The 19,102-nt window shown below is 34.9% G+C and overlaps 2 protein-coding genes across 12 annotated transcripts in view; one reads left to right on the forward strand and one right to left on the reverse strand.

Moving 5' to 3' along the window:
* Positions 1-292: 292 nt before the first annotated feature.
* Positions 293-16,153, reverse strand: LOC143252544 (pinopsin-like). Of its 5 annotated transcripts, XM_076504853.1 has the most exons (5): positions 11,047-13,806; positions 9,075-9,280; positions 8,278-8,427; positions 5,164-5,293; positions 293-2,499 (listed from the first exon to the last, which is right to left on the reverse strand). In XM_076504853.1, exons 2-5 carry the CDS (start codon positions 9,147-9,149, stop codon positions 1,985-1,987), a joined length of 870 nt encoding a protein of 289 aa, XP_076360968.1. In that variant the 5' UTR covers positions 9,150-9,280; positions 11,047-13,806; the 3' UTR covers positions 293-1,984. The 5 variants fall into 5 exon arrangements, with proteins under 5 accessions (XP_076360968.1, XP_076360967.1, XP_076360966.1 ...); XM_076504852.1 differs by lacking the exon at positions 11,047-13,806 and adding an exon at positions 15,771-16,153 and having other exon boundaries at positions 8,278-9,280; XM_076504851.1 differs by having other exon boundaries at positions 8,278-9,280; positions 10,624-13,818.
* LOC143252546 (uncharacterized) overlaps positions 14,941-19,102 on the forward strand; it is a 49,419-nt gene continuing 45,257 nt past the window's right edge. For 2 of the 7 annotated variants that reach the window (XM_076504863.1, XM_076504860.1), the window contains exons 1-2: positions 18,009-18,144; positions 18,303-18,406. The gene's annotated coding sequence lies outside the window, so the exon portion shown is untranslated. Of the gene's footprint in view, positions 14,960-18,008; positions 18,407-19,102 lie in introns of those variants that run through there. The other 5 variants (XM_076504862.1, XM_076504859.1, XM_076504858.1 and 2 more) reach the window with 3 other exon arrangements.

A 19,102-nucleotide genomic window follows, 5' to 3' on the forward strand; every position in this document is an offset into this window, starting at 1 on the left:
GATATCAATGTTAGTTCCATTCTCTGACTTACATACATTGATGATGTGTTTGTACTATGTAACGGAGACTCTGATTTTTTTTTGAGTAGTGATAACAATGTTAGTCCCATTCTCTGACTTACATACATTGATGATGTGTTTGTACTATGTAACGGAGACTCTGATTTTTTAACCAAATTTCTAGATCGTCTCAATTCCATAGACTCCATCATCCATATAACATTTATTCATTCAAAAGACTAAATTAGATATTTTATTGACGATACCTTAATGATTGACAATGACAACAATATACAATGTACCTTGTTTAATAAACCAACTACAAAGACCTTCAGTTCAAATTCTATCATTCAAAGGCTACCACAGAAACAGCAATTGTCGGAGACTCAGAAAGAATCTATCACTATTGCAGTAATAAAAATGGTACAGACTCCGAAGAAAACAATGTATGGACATAAAAAATCAAAGAGAAAGAAGATAATTTTCCTAAAATATCACAAAGACTTTTACAGTACCTCCAATTCGAGATAGTTTTTCTAGCTGTCAGAAGTCAACCTTTAAATCCTTAGTAAACTATTTTTCAGAGTATCAAAGCCAACTGGCTCATAAAAACATGTTTAGACCTAAATTTGAGTCTGTTCCTTCCAACATTCTTTACATACTTATAAGTAACATCTCCTATCTGATAGGACCCTACCCACAATGATAGAGCTTATCGATTCTCTTTAAAAACTAAGTATGAAAGAGGTGCAGATACAGATTTCTTTATCCAATCATAGGTCAAGTATTTTTATCAAATCATAGCCAAATATTTTTTTATCTAATCATGGTCAAGTAATGTTTCTATTCAGTCATAACCAAGTGTCTTTATCCAATCATGATCAAGTATTTTTATCAAATCATACCCAAATACGTTTTATCCAATCATGGTCAAGTATTTTTACCAAATCATAGCCAAATATTTTTTTATCTAATCATGGTCAAGTAATGTTTCTATTCAGTCATAACCAAGTGTCTTTATCCAATCATGATCAAGTATTTTTATCAAATCATACCCAAATACGTTTTATCCAATCATGGTCAAGTATTTTTACCAAATCATAGCCAAATATTTTTTTATCTAATCATGGTCAAGTAATGTTTCTATTCAGTCATAACCAAGTGTCTTTATCCACTCATGATCAAGTATTTTTATCAAATCATACCCAAATACGTTTTATCCAATCATGGCCAAGTAATATTTTTATTAAATGATGGTCAAGGTCTTATCCTTCTTTGTACTAGTCCTCGCAAAGGCCATAAAATACAAGAACAGAACATTCATAGAAGCTCTTCTCATCCTACAACTACAATTATGAACGAACATGAAAAAAGGAAGGCACTCATATATGTTTTAATGTTAACTTTTGTTATCTACACTTTGGTTTTCAACAGGAAGTTTTAGTTGATATAGATAACAATGTAAATTTTCAACAATAGCCTTTACTACATATAACGTTAAATACATGTTATAAAATCAATGAAAATTTCTTATTTAAAAACCACTTGAACTTTATAGTGTTAGTTATGGTTTTTGTCTTAGTGGAAACATCCTGAAGAAGCTGTAAAGGGAAGTACTGAATTCCCAGTTAAATATGTTACTGCAACATTGTATTTTGTACAAATATGTTTGTTTTTGGAATTTCGCGTGATAAAATTTTCAACCTTTCTGTACAATTATTATTTAACTTTTTGTGAATTTATTTTTCTATTTTGGTGCCAATGTATTTTCATATTGTTAATATATTTGTTAGGACGATATAACCGATATGCTTGTAAAAATATAAAATAAATTTACTACTATTCACGCGTTTTCTATAAATACGACAATGAAGTAATCCAGAAAATATGTAACATTTTTTAACACGTCAATTTGATCGTCAAATGTTGCTCTTTGGTTTGACAAGATATCCAAATTTCGGTGAACAACAGTGTATGTAGCACATTAAAGTTTGGTGATTTCTTCGTCAGCAGAACTCTTCTGAAATTCTACCGTTTCACGTTTAGACAAATTTGGATCAGATAACCACCTAGGAACGTATTGGTTAATGTTATGAAAGCTTCGTTCATTGATGCTACTTGGCGGAACCAAGACAGAATTTACCGGATGGTGCACATTTTGATCACGTGACACGTGAGGAACATGTGCGAGATGAAAACTAGAACCCAGATTTTTTATTTTAAGTGTCTGTATATGACCGTTGTCATTAATCCCCAAGAGAGAGGCTGTTTTTCTGGAGTTCATCTGTATATTGGCTAATCCTTTAACCAACCAGAATCTTCTCTCTAAACTTGTCTTTTCGGAAGTGTATAAAGGACTCCAAGTCCCCTTTGTGGTATCCATTAGGTCGAATAAACTTGTTCGTGTTGAACATAGATCATTATGTCTCGAACTGTTTGTTGTGGACAACATTGGATATTTTTGCTGGGATCTAAAATATACTTTAGGTCGAACGTTATCTAAAGTGGAACAAAACAATACTAAACGTTTATACAAGGCTCGATCTCAAATAGCGTTAACAGTGACGTAAAACATGATTATAATATAAACGGGCTTATTAAAAATGGCCACATTGTACTATAACAACATTAAGTAACAGAAGTAAATATCGTAAGTGAAACAAAATTGAAACAAATTAGCTTAGTAAAGACAAAAGCACGATATTTGTTACTGGTTAAATTGAATAAAAGAAAAGAATGCGAGTTAAAAAGTAGTGCAAGAGAGACGAATCCTGAAATACTTACGTCCAAACTGTTTGTAATTTCAATAGGTATAGCGTAGCAAACATAGTACACTATAGAAACTATATACGTCTCTAGTTTTAATATATATATAGCATAGCAAATATAGCATACTATTTAAAGTATAAAAAGTCAAAATTTCTATTGTTTTAATAACCACATAACAACAAATGTAACATAATGTTTACAATATACCAGATCCAAATGTATATAGTTTTTAACAGATATAGAACTGCAAGTATAACATACCATCTACGATATACTAGATCCAACTGTACATAGTTTTTAATAAGTAAAGCATAGAAAATGTATTGTTTAATGTCTGTGTGAAGAATTACTTTCAATGGCTATTTCTATGATAGAAGCAGAGTTTTTCATTAAACTACACTTATATAATAACACTATCACGAACAGGTAGTGCCATGAGGTTAGTTAATTTGGTATTTTCTTCAATTTAAACATCATCTTATGTGACGGGACCTGATCTGAACACCACCTCGTGCTGAGCTATAAGGTTGCAGGACCCTAGGCCAACGATGGCGAACCTGCGGCACGCAAAAAACCTTTGCTGGCACGCGGCATGCAGTACTGTCTTGTGATTCTTTAAAGCCTAACGCTAACTCATAATAAATAAATATATACAATGATTATCATTATTGCCAAATGCAGCAGCAAATTATTTTTCCAACCCGGGAGCAGTGAGAAATGTTCACAGGAGACGTCTCACGCCCTCTTAGTGCTACCTTTGGAATACGGGAACAAGTAACATCGGATGACACGTTTTGAATTCCTCGCAATCCCGGTACACACATCAGAATTTGAGTAAAAATAGAAGTAAACTGTTGGTATTGGCTTCGCTCTGCTTATATTTTTCTTTTGTTGTTTGTGAATGAATACTGGATATTTAGTGATAATAACGGTAAATATGCATTTATTTTTTCGCAGTAAATATATTAGGCTTTCATTGCATGATACAAAAGAAACTTCTGTGTACAAAAGCTGGCCTAAAAAGTCATAGAAGTTGTAGCCAAGTTAGTTAATGTATTTCTGCGCATGCTTTGAAAAAAAAAAGACAATTTCAGAATTTACTGAGAGAGGCGAATTCGGTATATCCAGGACCACTTATGTACAATAATGTTCGTTGATTAAGTAGAGGTTCTGTCCTTAAACGATTTGTTGAGTGTTTAGATGAAATTAATTGATTTTATTTCTTGTGAATTACTATAGTTATTAATAGCATGTAATTCCTAAAGTTGTTTCATTTAAAATAATTCAGAATAATAATAAATGATAATTTGCTGCTAAATATTACCATGGACACGCGAGAGAATTTTTTAGAAGATTATCCCCAATTTGGACACACACTCAGAAAGGTTCGCCATCCCTGCCCTAGGCCATCAGTTTATAAATGGGGCTACTGATGAAAGTGAAGTCTGTCGTTTGGCAGCACCCGCCGTCATAACGGCTTTGTCTGGCTTTAAACGGAAAATCCGGATTGACCGTCACTCTTGTAACTCACCCAAACCTAAGAGTGTTTAACGCCATCATACATTAATCTTGGGCGTTAACCACAAGGCCACACCCGACCCATATGTCAAATAAACAAAATATTAGGTTTTTACATCCAAAGCAGAGTTTATTAGATATAACATGATCCTTTCAATATTATCACATCTTAAGGCACAACCCAGTAGCAGCAATATGCCTGCGGATTTACACTCATAGAAACGTGGTGGGCAGAGCACAGAAAGCAAATGGTATTACCTTGTGCTTAACTACAAACAAACACGTCTTAAGCACCAGTCATAGAAAAATAAACAAATAAAAAATTGTGTTCTCTTATGACAAAGCCACATCGGGTTATCTGCTGAGCCCACCGAGGGGAATCGAACCCCTGATTTTAGCTTTGTAAATCTGTAGGCTTATCACTGTACTAGCGGGGGGCAACAAATATAAATTGATTCAAGAAAAAAAATTAAAAGAAATAAAGCAATAACAACAAAAATCAATATAATTCCGTAAATACATCGATTACTTGTAACTATGAGCGTTCACAGAATGTATTCCAAAAGGGAGCAAGTCCACAGCCTATGAACATCGTCTTGAAGTTCAATGTGATGCTCTGGCTAATCATGGCTTATTCATGGACAGCTAATTTCGTCGTCTATACTCAAAAGTTATTTGTTTTATAGTACATTTTTAAATGAATTATTCAAACTAATTTTCTTCTGAAATTCCAGGGGCGTATTGACCCCTTGCTCCACACTGCAAGAGCATTTTAGCAAAATGGTTAAAATTCGTATTACAAAGTTTTTAATATAATAATTTGTCAAGGTAATTTTTGCTATGAATGAAAACAAAATATAAGTAATAAAAAATGACCTTTTGAAGGCTTTAAAGGATCGTTCGAGTGTCCGCACAAAATAGCCATGTATCCTTGGCGAAAGAATGGGTTACGGAGAGCATAAATGATTGGATTACAAGCAGAATTCAAATATCCACACCAGTAACCCTAAAAATAAAATATAAACAACTGAAGTTATTATAAATGAAATACAAAAACCAGGTAGAATATTTTAAAAACTTCTAATATTCCTGTGTATTCATATGTCTCGTAAAATGTTTTCTCCTAATAAAGGTATTAATAGTAACTTCCGATCGAAACGTTCTACTTGCTTAGAGCGAAACTAAAATTCAATCTGATTAAAAATAATTTTTAGGGTATTATTTATAGACGTTAAAATGCGTTGTTTCATCAACTGGGCGCACTCGCCGTTAGGGCATTCGACTAGCAATCTGTGGGTCGCAGGATTGAAACCTCGTCACACCAAACATGCTTGCCCAATTAGCCATGGAGAAGTTATAATGTAATGGTCACTACCCACTGCCAACTCTTGGGCTATTCTTTTACCGACGAATAGTGGGAAAAGCTACACGATATTCAAAAACAAAGAAATATTCGCCGTTAGCGATATTTTCGAGCAAAAGCTTGCACTTGTTTTGCTATTACAGTTGTCTCTGGCAGTACAGCGGTAAATCTATGGATTTACAATGCTAAAAATCTGGGGTTCGATTACCCTCGGTGGGCTCAGCAGATAGCCCGATGTGACTTTTCTATATGAAAACACACACACACGCTATTACAGTTTGTTATTACAAGAAATTTTTGCATACTGAAATTAAAGTAAAAAGTTTTAAACATTTTTTTAAAATATATTTTACAGTTCACTTATACCTGTTGATTGTTTGTTTTATTTCAAAGCAAAATGGGGCCTGGCATGGCCTAGCGCGTTAAGGCGTGCGCTTCGTAATCTGAGGGTCGCGGGTTCGCGCCCGAGTCGCGCCAAAACATGCTCGCCCTCCCAGCCGTGGGGGTGTTATAATGTACGGTCAATCCCACTATTCGTTGGTAAAAGAGTAGCCCAAGAGTTGGCGGTGGGTGGTGATGACTAGCTGCCTTCCCTCTAGTCTTACACTGCTAAATTAGGGACGGCTAGCACAGATAGCCCTCGAGTAGCTTTGTGCGAAATTCCAAAAAACCAAACCAATCAAAGCAAAATCCGCACTAGGCCATCTCCTGAGTCCCCCGCAGAGAACTAAACGCCGCATATATTTTAGATCAAAAGGTCCATAAGCCTACCGCTGTCCAACGGTGGACTTATATGTCTTGATATCAGGTGAAATGACACATAGCTTGAATAATATTTTCTACGACAAATCCTTCACGTAAATATTAAGAACTCATTATTCTTGGACCTACAGTGATGTAATTGTGGAAGTATTAAGTAGCTTAATATGAAAAAAAATAAGTCGAAATAAATGGATAAGACCGATAATAATGGCAAATAATTCATTCTAAACTAGTTTAATTAAAAGAAATTTCCAGCAAACGGAATCATTTGTAGCTTTTGTTTGTTTGTTTCATTCTACTGGTTAGCAAGGTTTTAGACTACCGCTAAATTCCATCCTTGAAAAGCTGACAGAACGAAACAAGAGACATGCAATATTCAAAATTTCGTAATTTAGGTCAGGTGGGATTCGAACTCGTGATTCTGTCAATAAGGAACTGGCTTTAGTCAATTGAACGACTAAACTACAACATTCGAAATTTGGGCGCTTAACTGACTAAAACCAGTTCCCTCTTGGCAGAACCACTGGTTCTTAACTATTACTTCTTTTTAAAAAAATCTTAACCACCGCTAACTGTTGGGCTACTCTTTTATCAATGAATAGTGAAATTGACAGTAACATTAAAACGCCCCCGCAGCTAAAAGGGCGTACACGTTTAGTGTGACGGGGATACAAACCGGGTTTGTAGGTATGGATAGGTGTTTCACCTGATATGAAACATTCTCGCGTTATAGTTGCAGAGAAACCAAAGCTAAATATATTTTCGTACGAAACCAAACACGTGTATAAAAGATCTCTCTGTTAACCTGAAGATGACATAGGAAGTTGTTCTCTTCTTATCAATAAAAGTGTTAATATCCATACCAGCCGTTCTGAGATACATTTTCGTGTAGATAAGATGTTTGGCAGAAGTAACCGTATGTTTTGACTGGTATGTCATGTCACCTTACGTATGTAAGGTGGTATCTCATGTATACATTAACCTCTGATTTCATCACGACTAGTCATGCTCGAACTATTCCAATGCGACGACAAGTTTAACACTGTTCATAACTTAACAGTCTTCGTGTATTAAATATTTAAGAGATTACAGGAAACCAAATGTTTGTTGTTTGTTTATCTTATCCATAAAGTAAGAATCTGTAAACTGAATTTATAAACATTCTTAATAATTGGAATGACAAGTGATAAAAATATCTGTACAATGATTCTGGACTTCGTGGGAAAAGGCTGTCTGCGCATAGTTGACCCTAATTGTGAAATGATGGACTAGAGGGAAGAGAGCTCATCAACAATATCCAACGACAACCTTTAGACCTCTTTTTTCCCCAAATAATAAGATTTCATTGTAAGTCATTTGATGTACAGGTGGCTCTAAAATATAAATTACATTTTTTAACTGAACGCAAGCCAGGGACCCTTAGATTAAGCCGTGTCAGACCTAAATAAAGAAGAAAAAAATTCATAACAGTTATTTGACACAATGTATACAATTAATCTTATACTAGTAGACAAACTTAACAGACTGTTTTTAAGTGTTGTACCAGGAACATAGCGATATGTCTGTGGACTCACACTGTTAGAAACCAGGTTTAAATATCCGTTGTGGGCACAGCACATATAGTCCATGGTGTAAATATGATTAATACCAAATAATAAATTAATCAATTTTATTTTGATACTAAATCAACTAACACCCGAACATATAGATACAAATTCATATTTCTTACCTTAAAAATTCATATGCAGTTTTAGATTTTCTGAACAATCGATCATTGGCTTTATTGTACAATAAATATTTTCTTGAAACAAAACAAGATAAAATATACCAAGAACTTGATTCTATAAAGTTTTCGTATTACATACCAAAGGGTTGAAGATAAAGGGTATGCTCGTCTTATCTCGAACGAATGCGACCGAAGTAGAATACGTGACGTAAGGAGTCCAGCACAAGAGGAAACACGCCATTACAAGAAACAGAGTCATTGCCACGCTCTTCTGCTGATCCAGAGAATCCTGAAGAGTGAAGTTTGACGTCTTAATCATTCGTTGCGTGTGCTCGTGAATTTCTTTAAAAATATAATAATACGAGAACATAATCACTGATAGGGGCAAAATGTAGTTAGTGACACTGATAACAATGGAGTGAGAGTAATCGAGCCACTCGTCGGGTAGACTTGGGCCACATTGGGTCGACCCCGGTTTGTAAACTATTTTGTTCCACCCGAACAGTGGAGCACCAGCACAAAGGACAGACCAAAACCAGATAGATGCGATAATTGCAGTAATCTTCCGTGAAGTCATGGAATTGCTAAATGGTCGAGTTATTGAAATATATTTGTAGATGCCGATGCACATTATTGTTTGAATGGAGCAGATCAAAAACACAGCCATTGTGAATCCATTCAACTTGCAAAATACGTCTCCAAAAATCCAGTCACCGTTTATCATAGTAATCAAAGAAACTGGCATATTGAGAATGGCTGTGAGGGTGTCGGTTATTGCCAAGTTCACAAGAAACACGTTTGTTTTACTTGTCATGTTTTTCTGTTTATAGACTGTTAGAATCACTAGAACATTTCCCACAACGGCAGTGAACATGATCACAACTATTATTAAAGACATCACAACCACAACAGGAAGACCGTAATAATAGTACGTACCCGTAGCGTTGAATGTCCGGTTGTTTGGTACGTTCCCCAATAGGTGACTTGACATCTCTTTTGTGACAAGCTCATCAGAATCCAGTAAAGTGTAAGAATTTGTGTCTTGACTCGTTGCACCAAACATTTCAAAGACGAATCCTAAACTCTGGTCACACTCTTAGTTTCATATTTGCACAAACAACGGGGTTGCCGAGGAGATATTCCTGAAATAGACAAGTGTACGTTGAACTCATTTCCCCACAGTACCACGTTATTCATTCTTTAAAATAACTTCAAATGAGATCATACTCAAAACATGCTGTCTAAGTTCTGAAGTCGAACTACCTCAGTTCATCATCAGCCTTTCCTAGTGTATCAATACGCTTTAATAAACCCAGCTCTAATTCCTCTACCCTTGGGACGGAGGTTCAGTAGAGTTTTTGAGAGAGTCACCATACAGTGATAAATGTTTTAAACTTGATATAGCTTTTAAAATACTAGACAGATTGCGTTTGGGTGGAATAGCGAGAAATTATGGAAGGGTGTGAACGCCCTGCTTTTCAAGCAGAGGAGGTTTACTTACCATCTTTCAACCAATAAACACAAAGTCGTACCAAGAAATGTGAAACATGTTTGTTCATATTGCACATTTGTGATCGACTGAAGAGGACAATGCTGAGCTGACGCAGCTTGCGCAGCTCGAAATTTCAACCCTCAACAGGATCGAAATATTCCATGTGAGCAATTACGTTTCGTGTGCTTTCGTCCCCTGTAGTTGCATTACAGGAAACCTTCTAATTTATCTCTGGTGTTCCAGCAAATTTACACGGGTCAGAAGTGTGATGATTCCAGTGACTATGAAAAGTGCAAATGATGATAAGCAGTTTATTTGTTTGTTTTGAGTTTCGCGCAAAGCTACACGAGAACTATCTGCGCTGGTCGTCCCTAATTTAGCAGAGTGAGACTAGAGATAAGATAGCTAGTCATCACCGCCCACCGTGAACACTTGAACTACTCTTTTACCAACGAACAGTTGGATTGACCGTCGAATTATTACGCCCCCAAGGCTGAAAAGGCGAGCATGTTTGGTGTGACGGTAATTCGAACCCGTGACCCTTGGATTACGAGTCGAGTGCCTCAACCACCTGGCAATGCCGGGCCGTTCTAGCTTTGTAAGTAATTTTAAAAAATAACCTAATATGTGACCTGTCTATTTATTAATAGTGATTTATAACCATTAAAAAAAACCCACTGAAATTATGAAATATAAATAGAGTTTATGGTTTGGTTAATACTGAAGTTTTTGCTTAGACCCCTTAGACTATAGCTTTGTTAATTAAATTATTTATTAATCTAACCCTACTTATAGATCTAACTTTACTACTAGTATAATGTTGATATTTAAAATACATTATTATTAAAAAACTGTTAACTTTAATATCGTATAACTCACGTACACTAATTGCTATATATGGATGAACAGCATAGCTGTTCTGTACTTCCAGTACGTAAAATACAGAAATATTGTTTCATTAACAATTTAAATAAAAGCAAGGCCCTCACATACCTGTAGTTCAGTCATATATGTTTTGTACTTGAATAGCTTATATCGTTGAGATTGACACTTCAACAAAGCGCTCTACAACTGGAGGCACAGACGAGACAATTGAAGAAATTAATCACAAATGGTCAGCGGTCGACATGTTAAAAGCACCGTTTTGTTGTTTATAACGTTTCATTATGGGGGAGGGGACGGGTTTCAAGACTTAACATCGATCAGTTAGAACTTATATGTCTATTCGCATCATGACGTGTACGTGAACCGTCACTTACTAAACAAAGCTTAGGTTTTATCGTTTTTTCTTTTGTTTTTTGCATCTTCCTCGTTTGTTTCAATACGAATCAATTCATTTACATAACGTTGGTAGTTTTAATAAACATCTAAGAGTTATTTTTCAATACTACTGTTTTATACACGTGCTGTACTAACCTGCATCATTGTGGTGTCTTCGGTCCAAAACTGTGAGAGTGACGTATACGTATTGAGACTGTCCCGAAATGCCCATAAGACTGCGTCTGTCCGTGAGCGATAAGGCCGGTACAGGAAGCGACAGAAAAATACATGCGTAACGTATTCAAGTAAAAAATACGACTGGCATTCTTTACGCACGTGTCTTTCCCGTGCTTGTGGTGCAGGGTTCAGTTGTTAGGTCGAATTGTAATGGCGCTAGCAAACTTGGAATTGTGTCTAAATAAATATGTAAGAAAGTAGCTCGTAAGTGCTCAAATAGCCATGAATACGTTCCGGCTATCAGCAGATAAAACCTACGTACTGTAAACAGCGTACAGGGTGCTTCCTGTCTCCTTTCTAACAGTTCCATTGGCCAGGTCAGGTAATGCATTGAAGATATAGTCTCGTCAATTTTTGGTTTTATTGGATTGACCAACAATGATGTATATGGCGTAAGAGTCCTGGCTGGGATGACCCTTTCGTATTAGCCATCTCTAATTTGTAGGATAAACTAAAACTGTAAACGAATCGTTTATTAAAACCCGGAGCATCACGTAACACGTTAAAGTTTGAAGTGAAACACTTCAAAACCATAAATCACGATACGTGATGTTTACAAAACGTTTTATAATCATGCAACAGTCAAAACATACCATAGACGTAATCACGAAATTCTCAAAAGCCCTGAACAACCTAAGTAAAAATGTTTGGAAAAGGTTCTAATAAATCGCATGAGTAATCCAACTCGGCAGACAGACGCACGATGCAGCCGCAAATACGCATGTGTACTTTTAGTTTTAAACCCAGACTAAGTAGGGGCAAAAAAAAAAATGTATTGGAAAATGATTATTGTACCAAACAATATCATTAACGGGACGAACATACAGGGACGGAGTGGATAAAATATACCTGAAAATATTATATTTACATTTTTATTTATATCAGCTCTCCAATGAGATCTCAGGTGAAGGAGTGTTGTGTTTAATGCTGCCTAAGTTATATGCACCTTTTGGGTGTTTGTTTGAAGTTAAGCACAAAGTTACGCAATGGGTTATGTGTGATCTGCCTTCCAGGGGTATCGAAACCCAGTTTCTAGCGTTGTAAATCCGCATACGTACTGCTGTGCCTATATGTACTAATGCTATTCTTACAGCTAGCACATTAAAACAAAATACATCGTGCAAACTTTTTTATTAACAATCCAGCATGTGTTACTCGTCTTAGTAGCGTAGATATACAAGATCATAAAGTCACATAAACTGAAACTAATTAACACAAAAAGAACCTTAAAAAAGTAATATAATTATCCCTAAGCCTGTTTACTCTTTACAAGAATAGAACACCTGATAAAGCCTATTTCAAACAGTATTTTAAAAATAATAATAACTAACCCCTTCATCGGTAGAGGGCAGTCCCTTTCGCCCCGGTACTATACTTTTTTCTACTACTTAGCGGTTCAAAGGACCGCACTATTTTCTAACATCATAATAAACAATGTCCGGAACAAGCTCTGTTCGACCAAATAAATATTTCAAGTTTAATCAGTTTTTACTGTAACCTACTACCATATCTCCTCATTAGGGTAAAAAAGAATACGTAAAATACGCGTTTATTCACTGCTTGCTGTCCACGAATTTCCTTACACGCAGGTTTAAAAGAAAAAAAAAACCTTTGTTTTAATAAACAAAAATACAAAACGTTGTCACTTTATACTCATCTGTGCATACTGCCGATAATGTGACATTGGATCGCTGACAAAGCACGAGAAGGTAGAGTTAATTCTTCTGTTTGAGGGAGGACGTAATTAATACACGTTTGTACAAAGAGTATGAGTGGGACCAGAACCTGACCTGGAGTACTATGAACTGACAATATTTGTTTTTAGCTACAAGAGTGCTATCTGCGCTAGTTGTCCTTAATTTAGCAGCGTAATACTAGAGAAGACAGCTAGTCATCACCACCCATCGCCAACTCTTCGGCGACTCTTTTACCAATGAATAGTAGAATTGGCTGTCACATTATAACATCAAGAATCCAGTGTTTCTCAGTATTGTAATGTTTTAAATTCTGGATAAAAACTGAGAGTTATTAGCTGCCGTGTAACAACAGTTAACGCTCAAAGTTAAAAATATTTTACTATTGATACGTCTTAGAATGTAACGCAAAGTTTCTAAAATGTGAAAATATTAGTTATCACGCAAAAGGTTCTTCACGAGTAACAAAGACCAGGATCTATAATGCAAGAATTAGCTCGTGTTGCCCATGGAAACACGTGTACAAAGAGAAGGTTGGGGTCACCGGACATCTGAAACAAACAAGTTCACGACGAGCGTCGGACCATCGACAGAAGTGCAAATACGCTAGACAGTGTTCAAGGATGATATTATTACTTTTTCGAAACTCGTTCCGAATTACAAAAACCATTGGAACACGTCTTGTAAAGTTAGTTGAAGTGCATACGGTTCCAGACTTCTTTGACACTCTGTGTATATACTTATACGTGTGTGTTGAGGTGTGTTTGTATTTGCATGTCGAATTTGGACTGTTAAATTTCATTTAAAAAAAAAAAACAATATAAATATTTAGATTGAGATAATATTGTCGTACTTGACATTACTATTACACAACCCTAACGAGGCACACCTTACCAATCACCTAAAAGAATGATTAAAAGACAACAGGAAAAGAATATATATGTGTACTAGTTTCCCCTCACTCTTATAACATATTTAACCTACTTTAACAGTGACAGCTCTTGTTATGACCAAGCAGCGGCCTGATGAGCACTGGTATTGTACGAAAAGCCTCTTCGGTATTATATAAGACAGATGTAGTTTGCTTGATACATTATAACATATGTTTCTTTACTTTTGTTCATCAGTTCTCAGATCTGCACTTTCTTCCATATCTGAATATTTTACAAATTTAGTTTTTGTCTTTGTTATAAAGAGCAAAGCTACACAATGGGTTATCTGTTGTCTCCCTACTACGGGTATTGAAACCTGATTTTTAACGTTGTTAGCCTGCAAACTTACCGCTGAGCCACTGGAAGGCGATTTAAAAATTACAATTGATTTATGAACACAAAAGTCAGTCACAAGAGAAAAAATTTATACGTTTTTAAAAAATATATTACAAACACGAATAAAAGTTTGTGAATTTATTATGTTGCATGGTACTTATATTACGAAACTTAATAAACTGTTTATGTAACATACACTTTATCAAAGTCCGCAAGTCTACGCACGTCAGGTACAAACTTTGCTTTTAAATAAAAATCTAATTTTATTGTACCCCGCTCTATGGATCAACGGTAAGTTTACCCATTTACCATACAAAAGTAGGTGACCTGATTTTATTACTTATATATGTATGAAATTTATTTATTTACAAGGGGCTCTTGAAGCTGGCTGGCCTCCTTTCCAAATTTAGTTAAAACTCTCGAACCACCACAATTCTGATGTGGAAAATAAATACAAATTATATGTAATTTATTTTTACTGGATATTTTAGTATTACCGTTAATATTAACTATATTTCACCAAATTCTCATGCATAAAAATATTACAAATATAATAACACTAGTCCAGGTCCCAGCGCCTAAGGACGTGAGAGAGAGAAAAGAAGATGGATGTACTTGGAGGCTTTACGGTCACGTGACCTATGACATTATAGAATAGTAATATTATCGTAGTACCAAGGAATGTCACTAAAGGATGGACAGTGTGTACTGCAAGAGGGTTAGACAGTTCCATGAAGAAACACCATATCGCCTACATAGTGTCTCCAGAATGTGACCCAGCTGTCTGAATTGACCACATGTCCTGATCTGTAAATATGTTTGACCTCAAATCTAAAACTTCCGACATGGTATTAGTTCTATATTATAAAGGTACTCTACTTAATAATTTCAATATATATTTATTTAATAACAATTGTGTTTGAATATGTAAATTTACTATTTTATTGACAATAGTTTGACTACATATATATAGCATAACGCATAGTTTACATATGTCCATATAGTAACGCAACTTATAATCTATGTAGTCTTGAAAATAACATAAAACATGCAAATTCTAAGTTTATATAAGGACTATATCACAGTGACTACGATAGACTCAGCAGATAGCCCAGTGTGGTTTTGCTATAAGAAAACGCTCACACAGTAACTAAAAGAAATACAGTATAACTTGACTTTGGGGTTTACACTACAGTTATTCATACACTGCTTATTATTAGTTCTGTGTTATCGTTATGGTTTCATTTTATAATTTCACTTCATTATACTCCGGTTAGTTAGCGGTAATTATTAGGGGTTTCGATATCTCTGCAATAGGCAGAGCACAGACATCTCATTGTATAATTTTGCGCTTAACAACGAACAACCAAAAGGAATATTTTTCTTATTAACAGAAATTGTTTAAACACTATAAATTAAACGTATGCATCACAAGAACTAAAGGTGACAAGACAATACAGTTTGAGTTCACTATTTGCATATTTATGCATTAGCTTATCTTATAGAAACAAAAATAACTTTTGTTATGTTAACTTGAAATATTCAAACCCCAGGTATTTATCCTACGCACCACACTAAGAGTATAACGTTTTCAAAAGAAATTACTTTTTTTTTTAGATAGTGTTTGAACTTCTATCTTCAATCTGTCATATTCTTAAGTTCTCTAACAATATGACTTTACCCTTTAGCTCCTAAGCTTGAGTCTTCCGCTGTGATAGCAATAAAGTAAAGGACTTAAAACCTTAAACTCTGGGGTTTTATTCAATTTCCTGTAGCAGACACAGTAGATCGACAAATTTGGCTTTGCCCCAAAAGAAACAAACTTAAACTCGCTGGAAAATCATTTCTTCGAACTTTTAGCTAAATACTGCACAAATGTAATTTTTCTCAGCATATAAATCATAATTTCTATATCTTATTATTTTATGGATAAATAATAATATTCCAACAATATGACTTTCTACAGATGAGTTGTATAGTCACCAATATAACAAGTAAGACCAACTGTATCGTTTGTACGGCTGCCGTAGATAACGGTAATTGTTCCTGGAATACCATTACGCTTGGAAACATAGACCTATTCTCCATATATCCCATGTAGTTCATTGGCCAAAGGCTGAACACGATGACAGTGTAGCCTGGTGTATTTTTTCGTAATACATTTATTTCAACTAAATATTTCACAAATGTAACGTTTTCTTTTTTAAGATGTAAATCACAGATTTGAAAATCTTACCGTTTCATGGCTAACCATATCAATGTGCAACTTTTCGTATATTAATTCCAGCCACATATTTTTGTTTACATTTCTATATCTACAAAACTGCAAATTTATAGACAAACGAAGTCACTTATTCTCTGCAAAACAAGAAAAACAAAAATAAGTATGCCTCTTGGTTATTTCTCAAATATACAACTGTCGTACGTTTTTACATTATATTCAGATTGCAACGGATATTTGCGTTTCGTCGTTCACGTTTATCCAGATTATATTTATAAATTAATAACACATTTTAAAACCAACGATTAAAGTCTTTACGCTTCAAGTATATGTAATATAGTCAGTGTTAGTTCCAGAGTTAGTGATAAGGGGGAAAAGTTTTGTAGATATGGCGCCTAAGGCGCCACCGCGAACATCTTAGGATCCCTAGTGGGGTCCACGGGCGGAACTTTTGGAAGTTCTGCGCTCTTGTGTCATCTTGTGTCACTTTTCTGTAATGGACACAGCAGATCGACAAATGTGGCTTTGTCCCAAAAGAAACAAACTTAAACTCGCTAGAAAATCATTTCTTCTAACTCTTGTGTCATCTGAAATACAGAAATGCGTCTAAAAATTATTCGAAAATAATCTCATATACTTTTAATTCTAAATTTTCAAGAATGGACTTCAAAAATACACTTCACATTACAAGAAATACTAACGACTCCCCTGTTTGTGGGCTAAACTTCACTAAGACATTTTTCTAACTTTCTTTTTAGGAGCCATAGCCTTCTATTTCTGCCCCTTGAATCCATAATATGGTAATGACGTAAAAACCTACGAAAGTTACATGAACATCACCATTGCAATAGGAAGCAGTTTTTGAGTGATCAGTCAGCATCTGGGAGCATGTTCCCCGCGAAACCTTTTTAAAAATTTAATGAAATAAGATTAAATTCGGGGCCTTTTTAACCACGAAAACTACGTACACAGAACGTAATATATTGGACTACAAAAATAAAATTTTAACGCATGAGCTGTAGCTATACATAACATGAAAAAGTGGTCAGGTCATGGCCTGACTGGCCTTACCGCTTCTTTCGCCCTGGTCACTTAAGTCAGTTTAAAGAAAACAACAGCTGACTATTTAAAAAAATGCGTGGATTTTTTTTAAATACACTGATAGATATTTACAACCTACAATTGGGTGTCAATTTTGATCTAAATATGAACCACATATATAAAGTTATTCAACAAAATCCTCTCAGTTTTTGACCAAAACTTTTATTGTGCATGCTTACGCAAAAAGTCTTCAGGTAAGAATAAAGGTGGACAGTGTTTAGTTTTTTGACATTCTGATTAAAGGTAGCCGACTTACAAAAGTAAAACTATAAGGGGGAAGCACGTGTATATACATAAGTATTCGGTGATGACAAGAAACAGTTAATCTAGTTTCCATGGCATTACTATAAAGCTAAATTAAAATATTAAACAAATAAAACCTCTCACATCTAGCCCTTGCCATTCATATAGTTACCAAACTTTCTCTTAAAATTACTTAAATTCGCTGTCTCCACAACATCTGAAGGTAACCTGTTCCAAAAGCCAACCACCCTGGTAGAAAATAAAACTGTCTTAACTGAAAATCATTCTTACCACTATATTTCTACATAACGAACTGACTAGGACCTGTAGAAATACATAACGAAATAAATAAATACGGATCAAAATGTAAGCCTATATAATGTGCAGAATCATTAGTTAAATAATCTCGCTGTTTTCACCATTTCTCCTTTTGCCTGTGCAGTAGTTAGTCATATTACTAATACTGTTATCTACATACTGCTCTTCGAGTGTGAGTGAATAGCACGGGTGTGTTATGTCTATTTAGTTTGTTGACTGCAAGAACTCACTTCAGTGTTGTTATGTCCACTAGTCAGTGTAATATAACCACAACTTTTAAAAACTTGTTGGTTTCTTAATACGTATTAATTAACGCGTAATACTTCACAGGTAGTAATCGGATTACGTGGAGAATGCAGTGTGATTCATGAAGTGATAGTTCGTGTTTGCTGGAGCTCATAGTGTACGGTGTTTTAGAAAGAACACGAAAACAGGTAAGAGTTGGTCTTTGCTTTATTAAACTGTAAATATGTAACCTACCAGGTGAAGCTCTTTCGTATAAACTATACGCTTAACTATGGACTATCCCCAAATATAAGTTTTTGCTTGGATTATATTTTGTTCAATTGTAAAAATGCAAATAAAGTTCAAATACAGTTAACTTACTTCGGTAATTACAGATCCAGGATGTAGATAGACTAGTTTCTTAGAGAGTTTGAGTGATACTAAAAGTTCCATATCGTTTCGAGAGATACTAAATTATCAAGCATTTATAAATTGTAATTCAAGTTTTAAAACGGATGACGTTAATACAAATATATTTACTTCAGTAGAACATTTCATCTCGTCTGAAAGGAGACATGACCATCTAAAGCATTAAATTTAAAAGTACGTCTACCAGATACTGATAATATTACTGGTACTTGCGTATTAATTATATTTGACTAAACTGCATGTACATTATAAGAACCCTCTGTTTTCTCTCATCCATTCGTTTTTAAAGCCAACTTATCCTTACCTGTATAGAGAGCATTTTTGTTGTTGTTGTTTTTTTACAAGATTTTCTGTATCATCTTGTCAGAATACTTCCAAAGATTCCAGGTACACCAAATTCACACCCTTACTCTCATGATTACTAATATCTTAAAATATTGTTAAAATATTAGTAACCAAGATTTTCTGCCAGTAAA

Source organism: Tachypleus tridentatus, chromosome 6 (genome assembly GCF_004210375.1).
Source record: "Tachypleus tridentatus isolate NWPU-2018 chromosome 6, ASM421037v1, whole genome shotgun sequence".
NCBI lineage: Eukaryota > Metazoa > Arthropoda > Merostomata > Xiphosura > Limulidae > Tachypleus > Tachypleus tridentatus.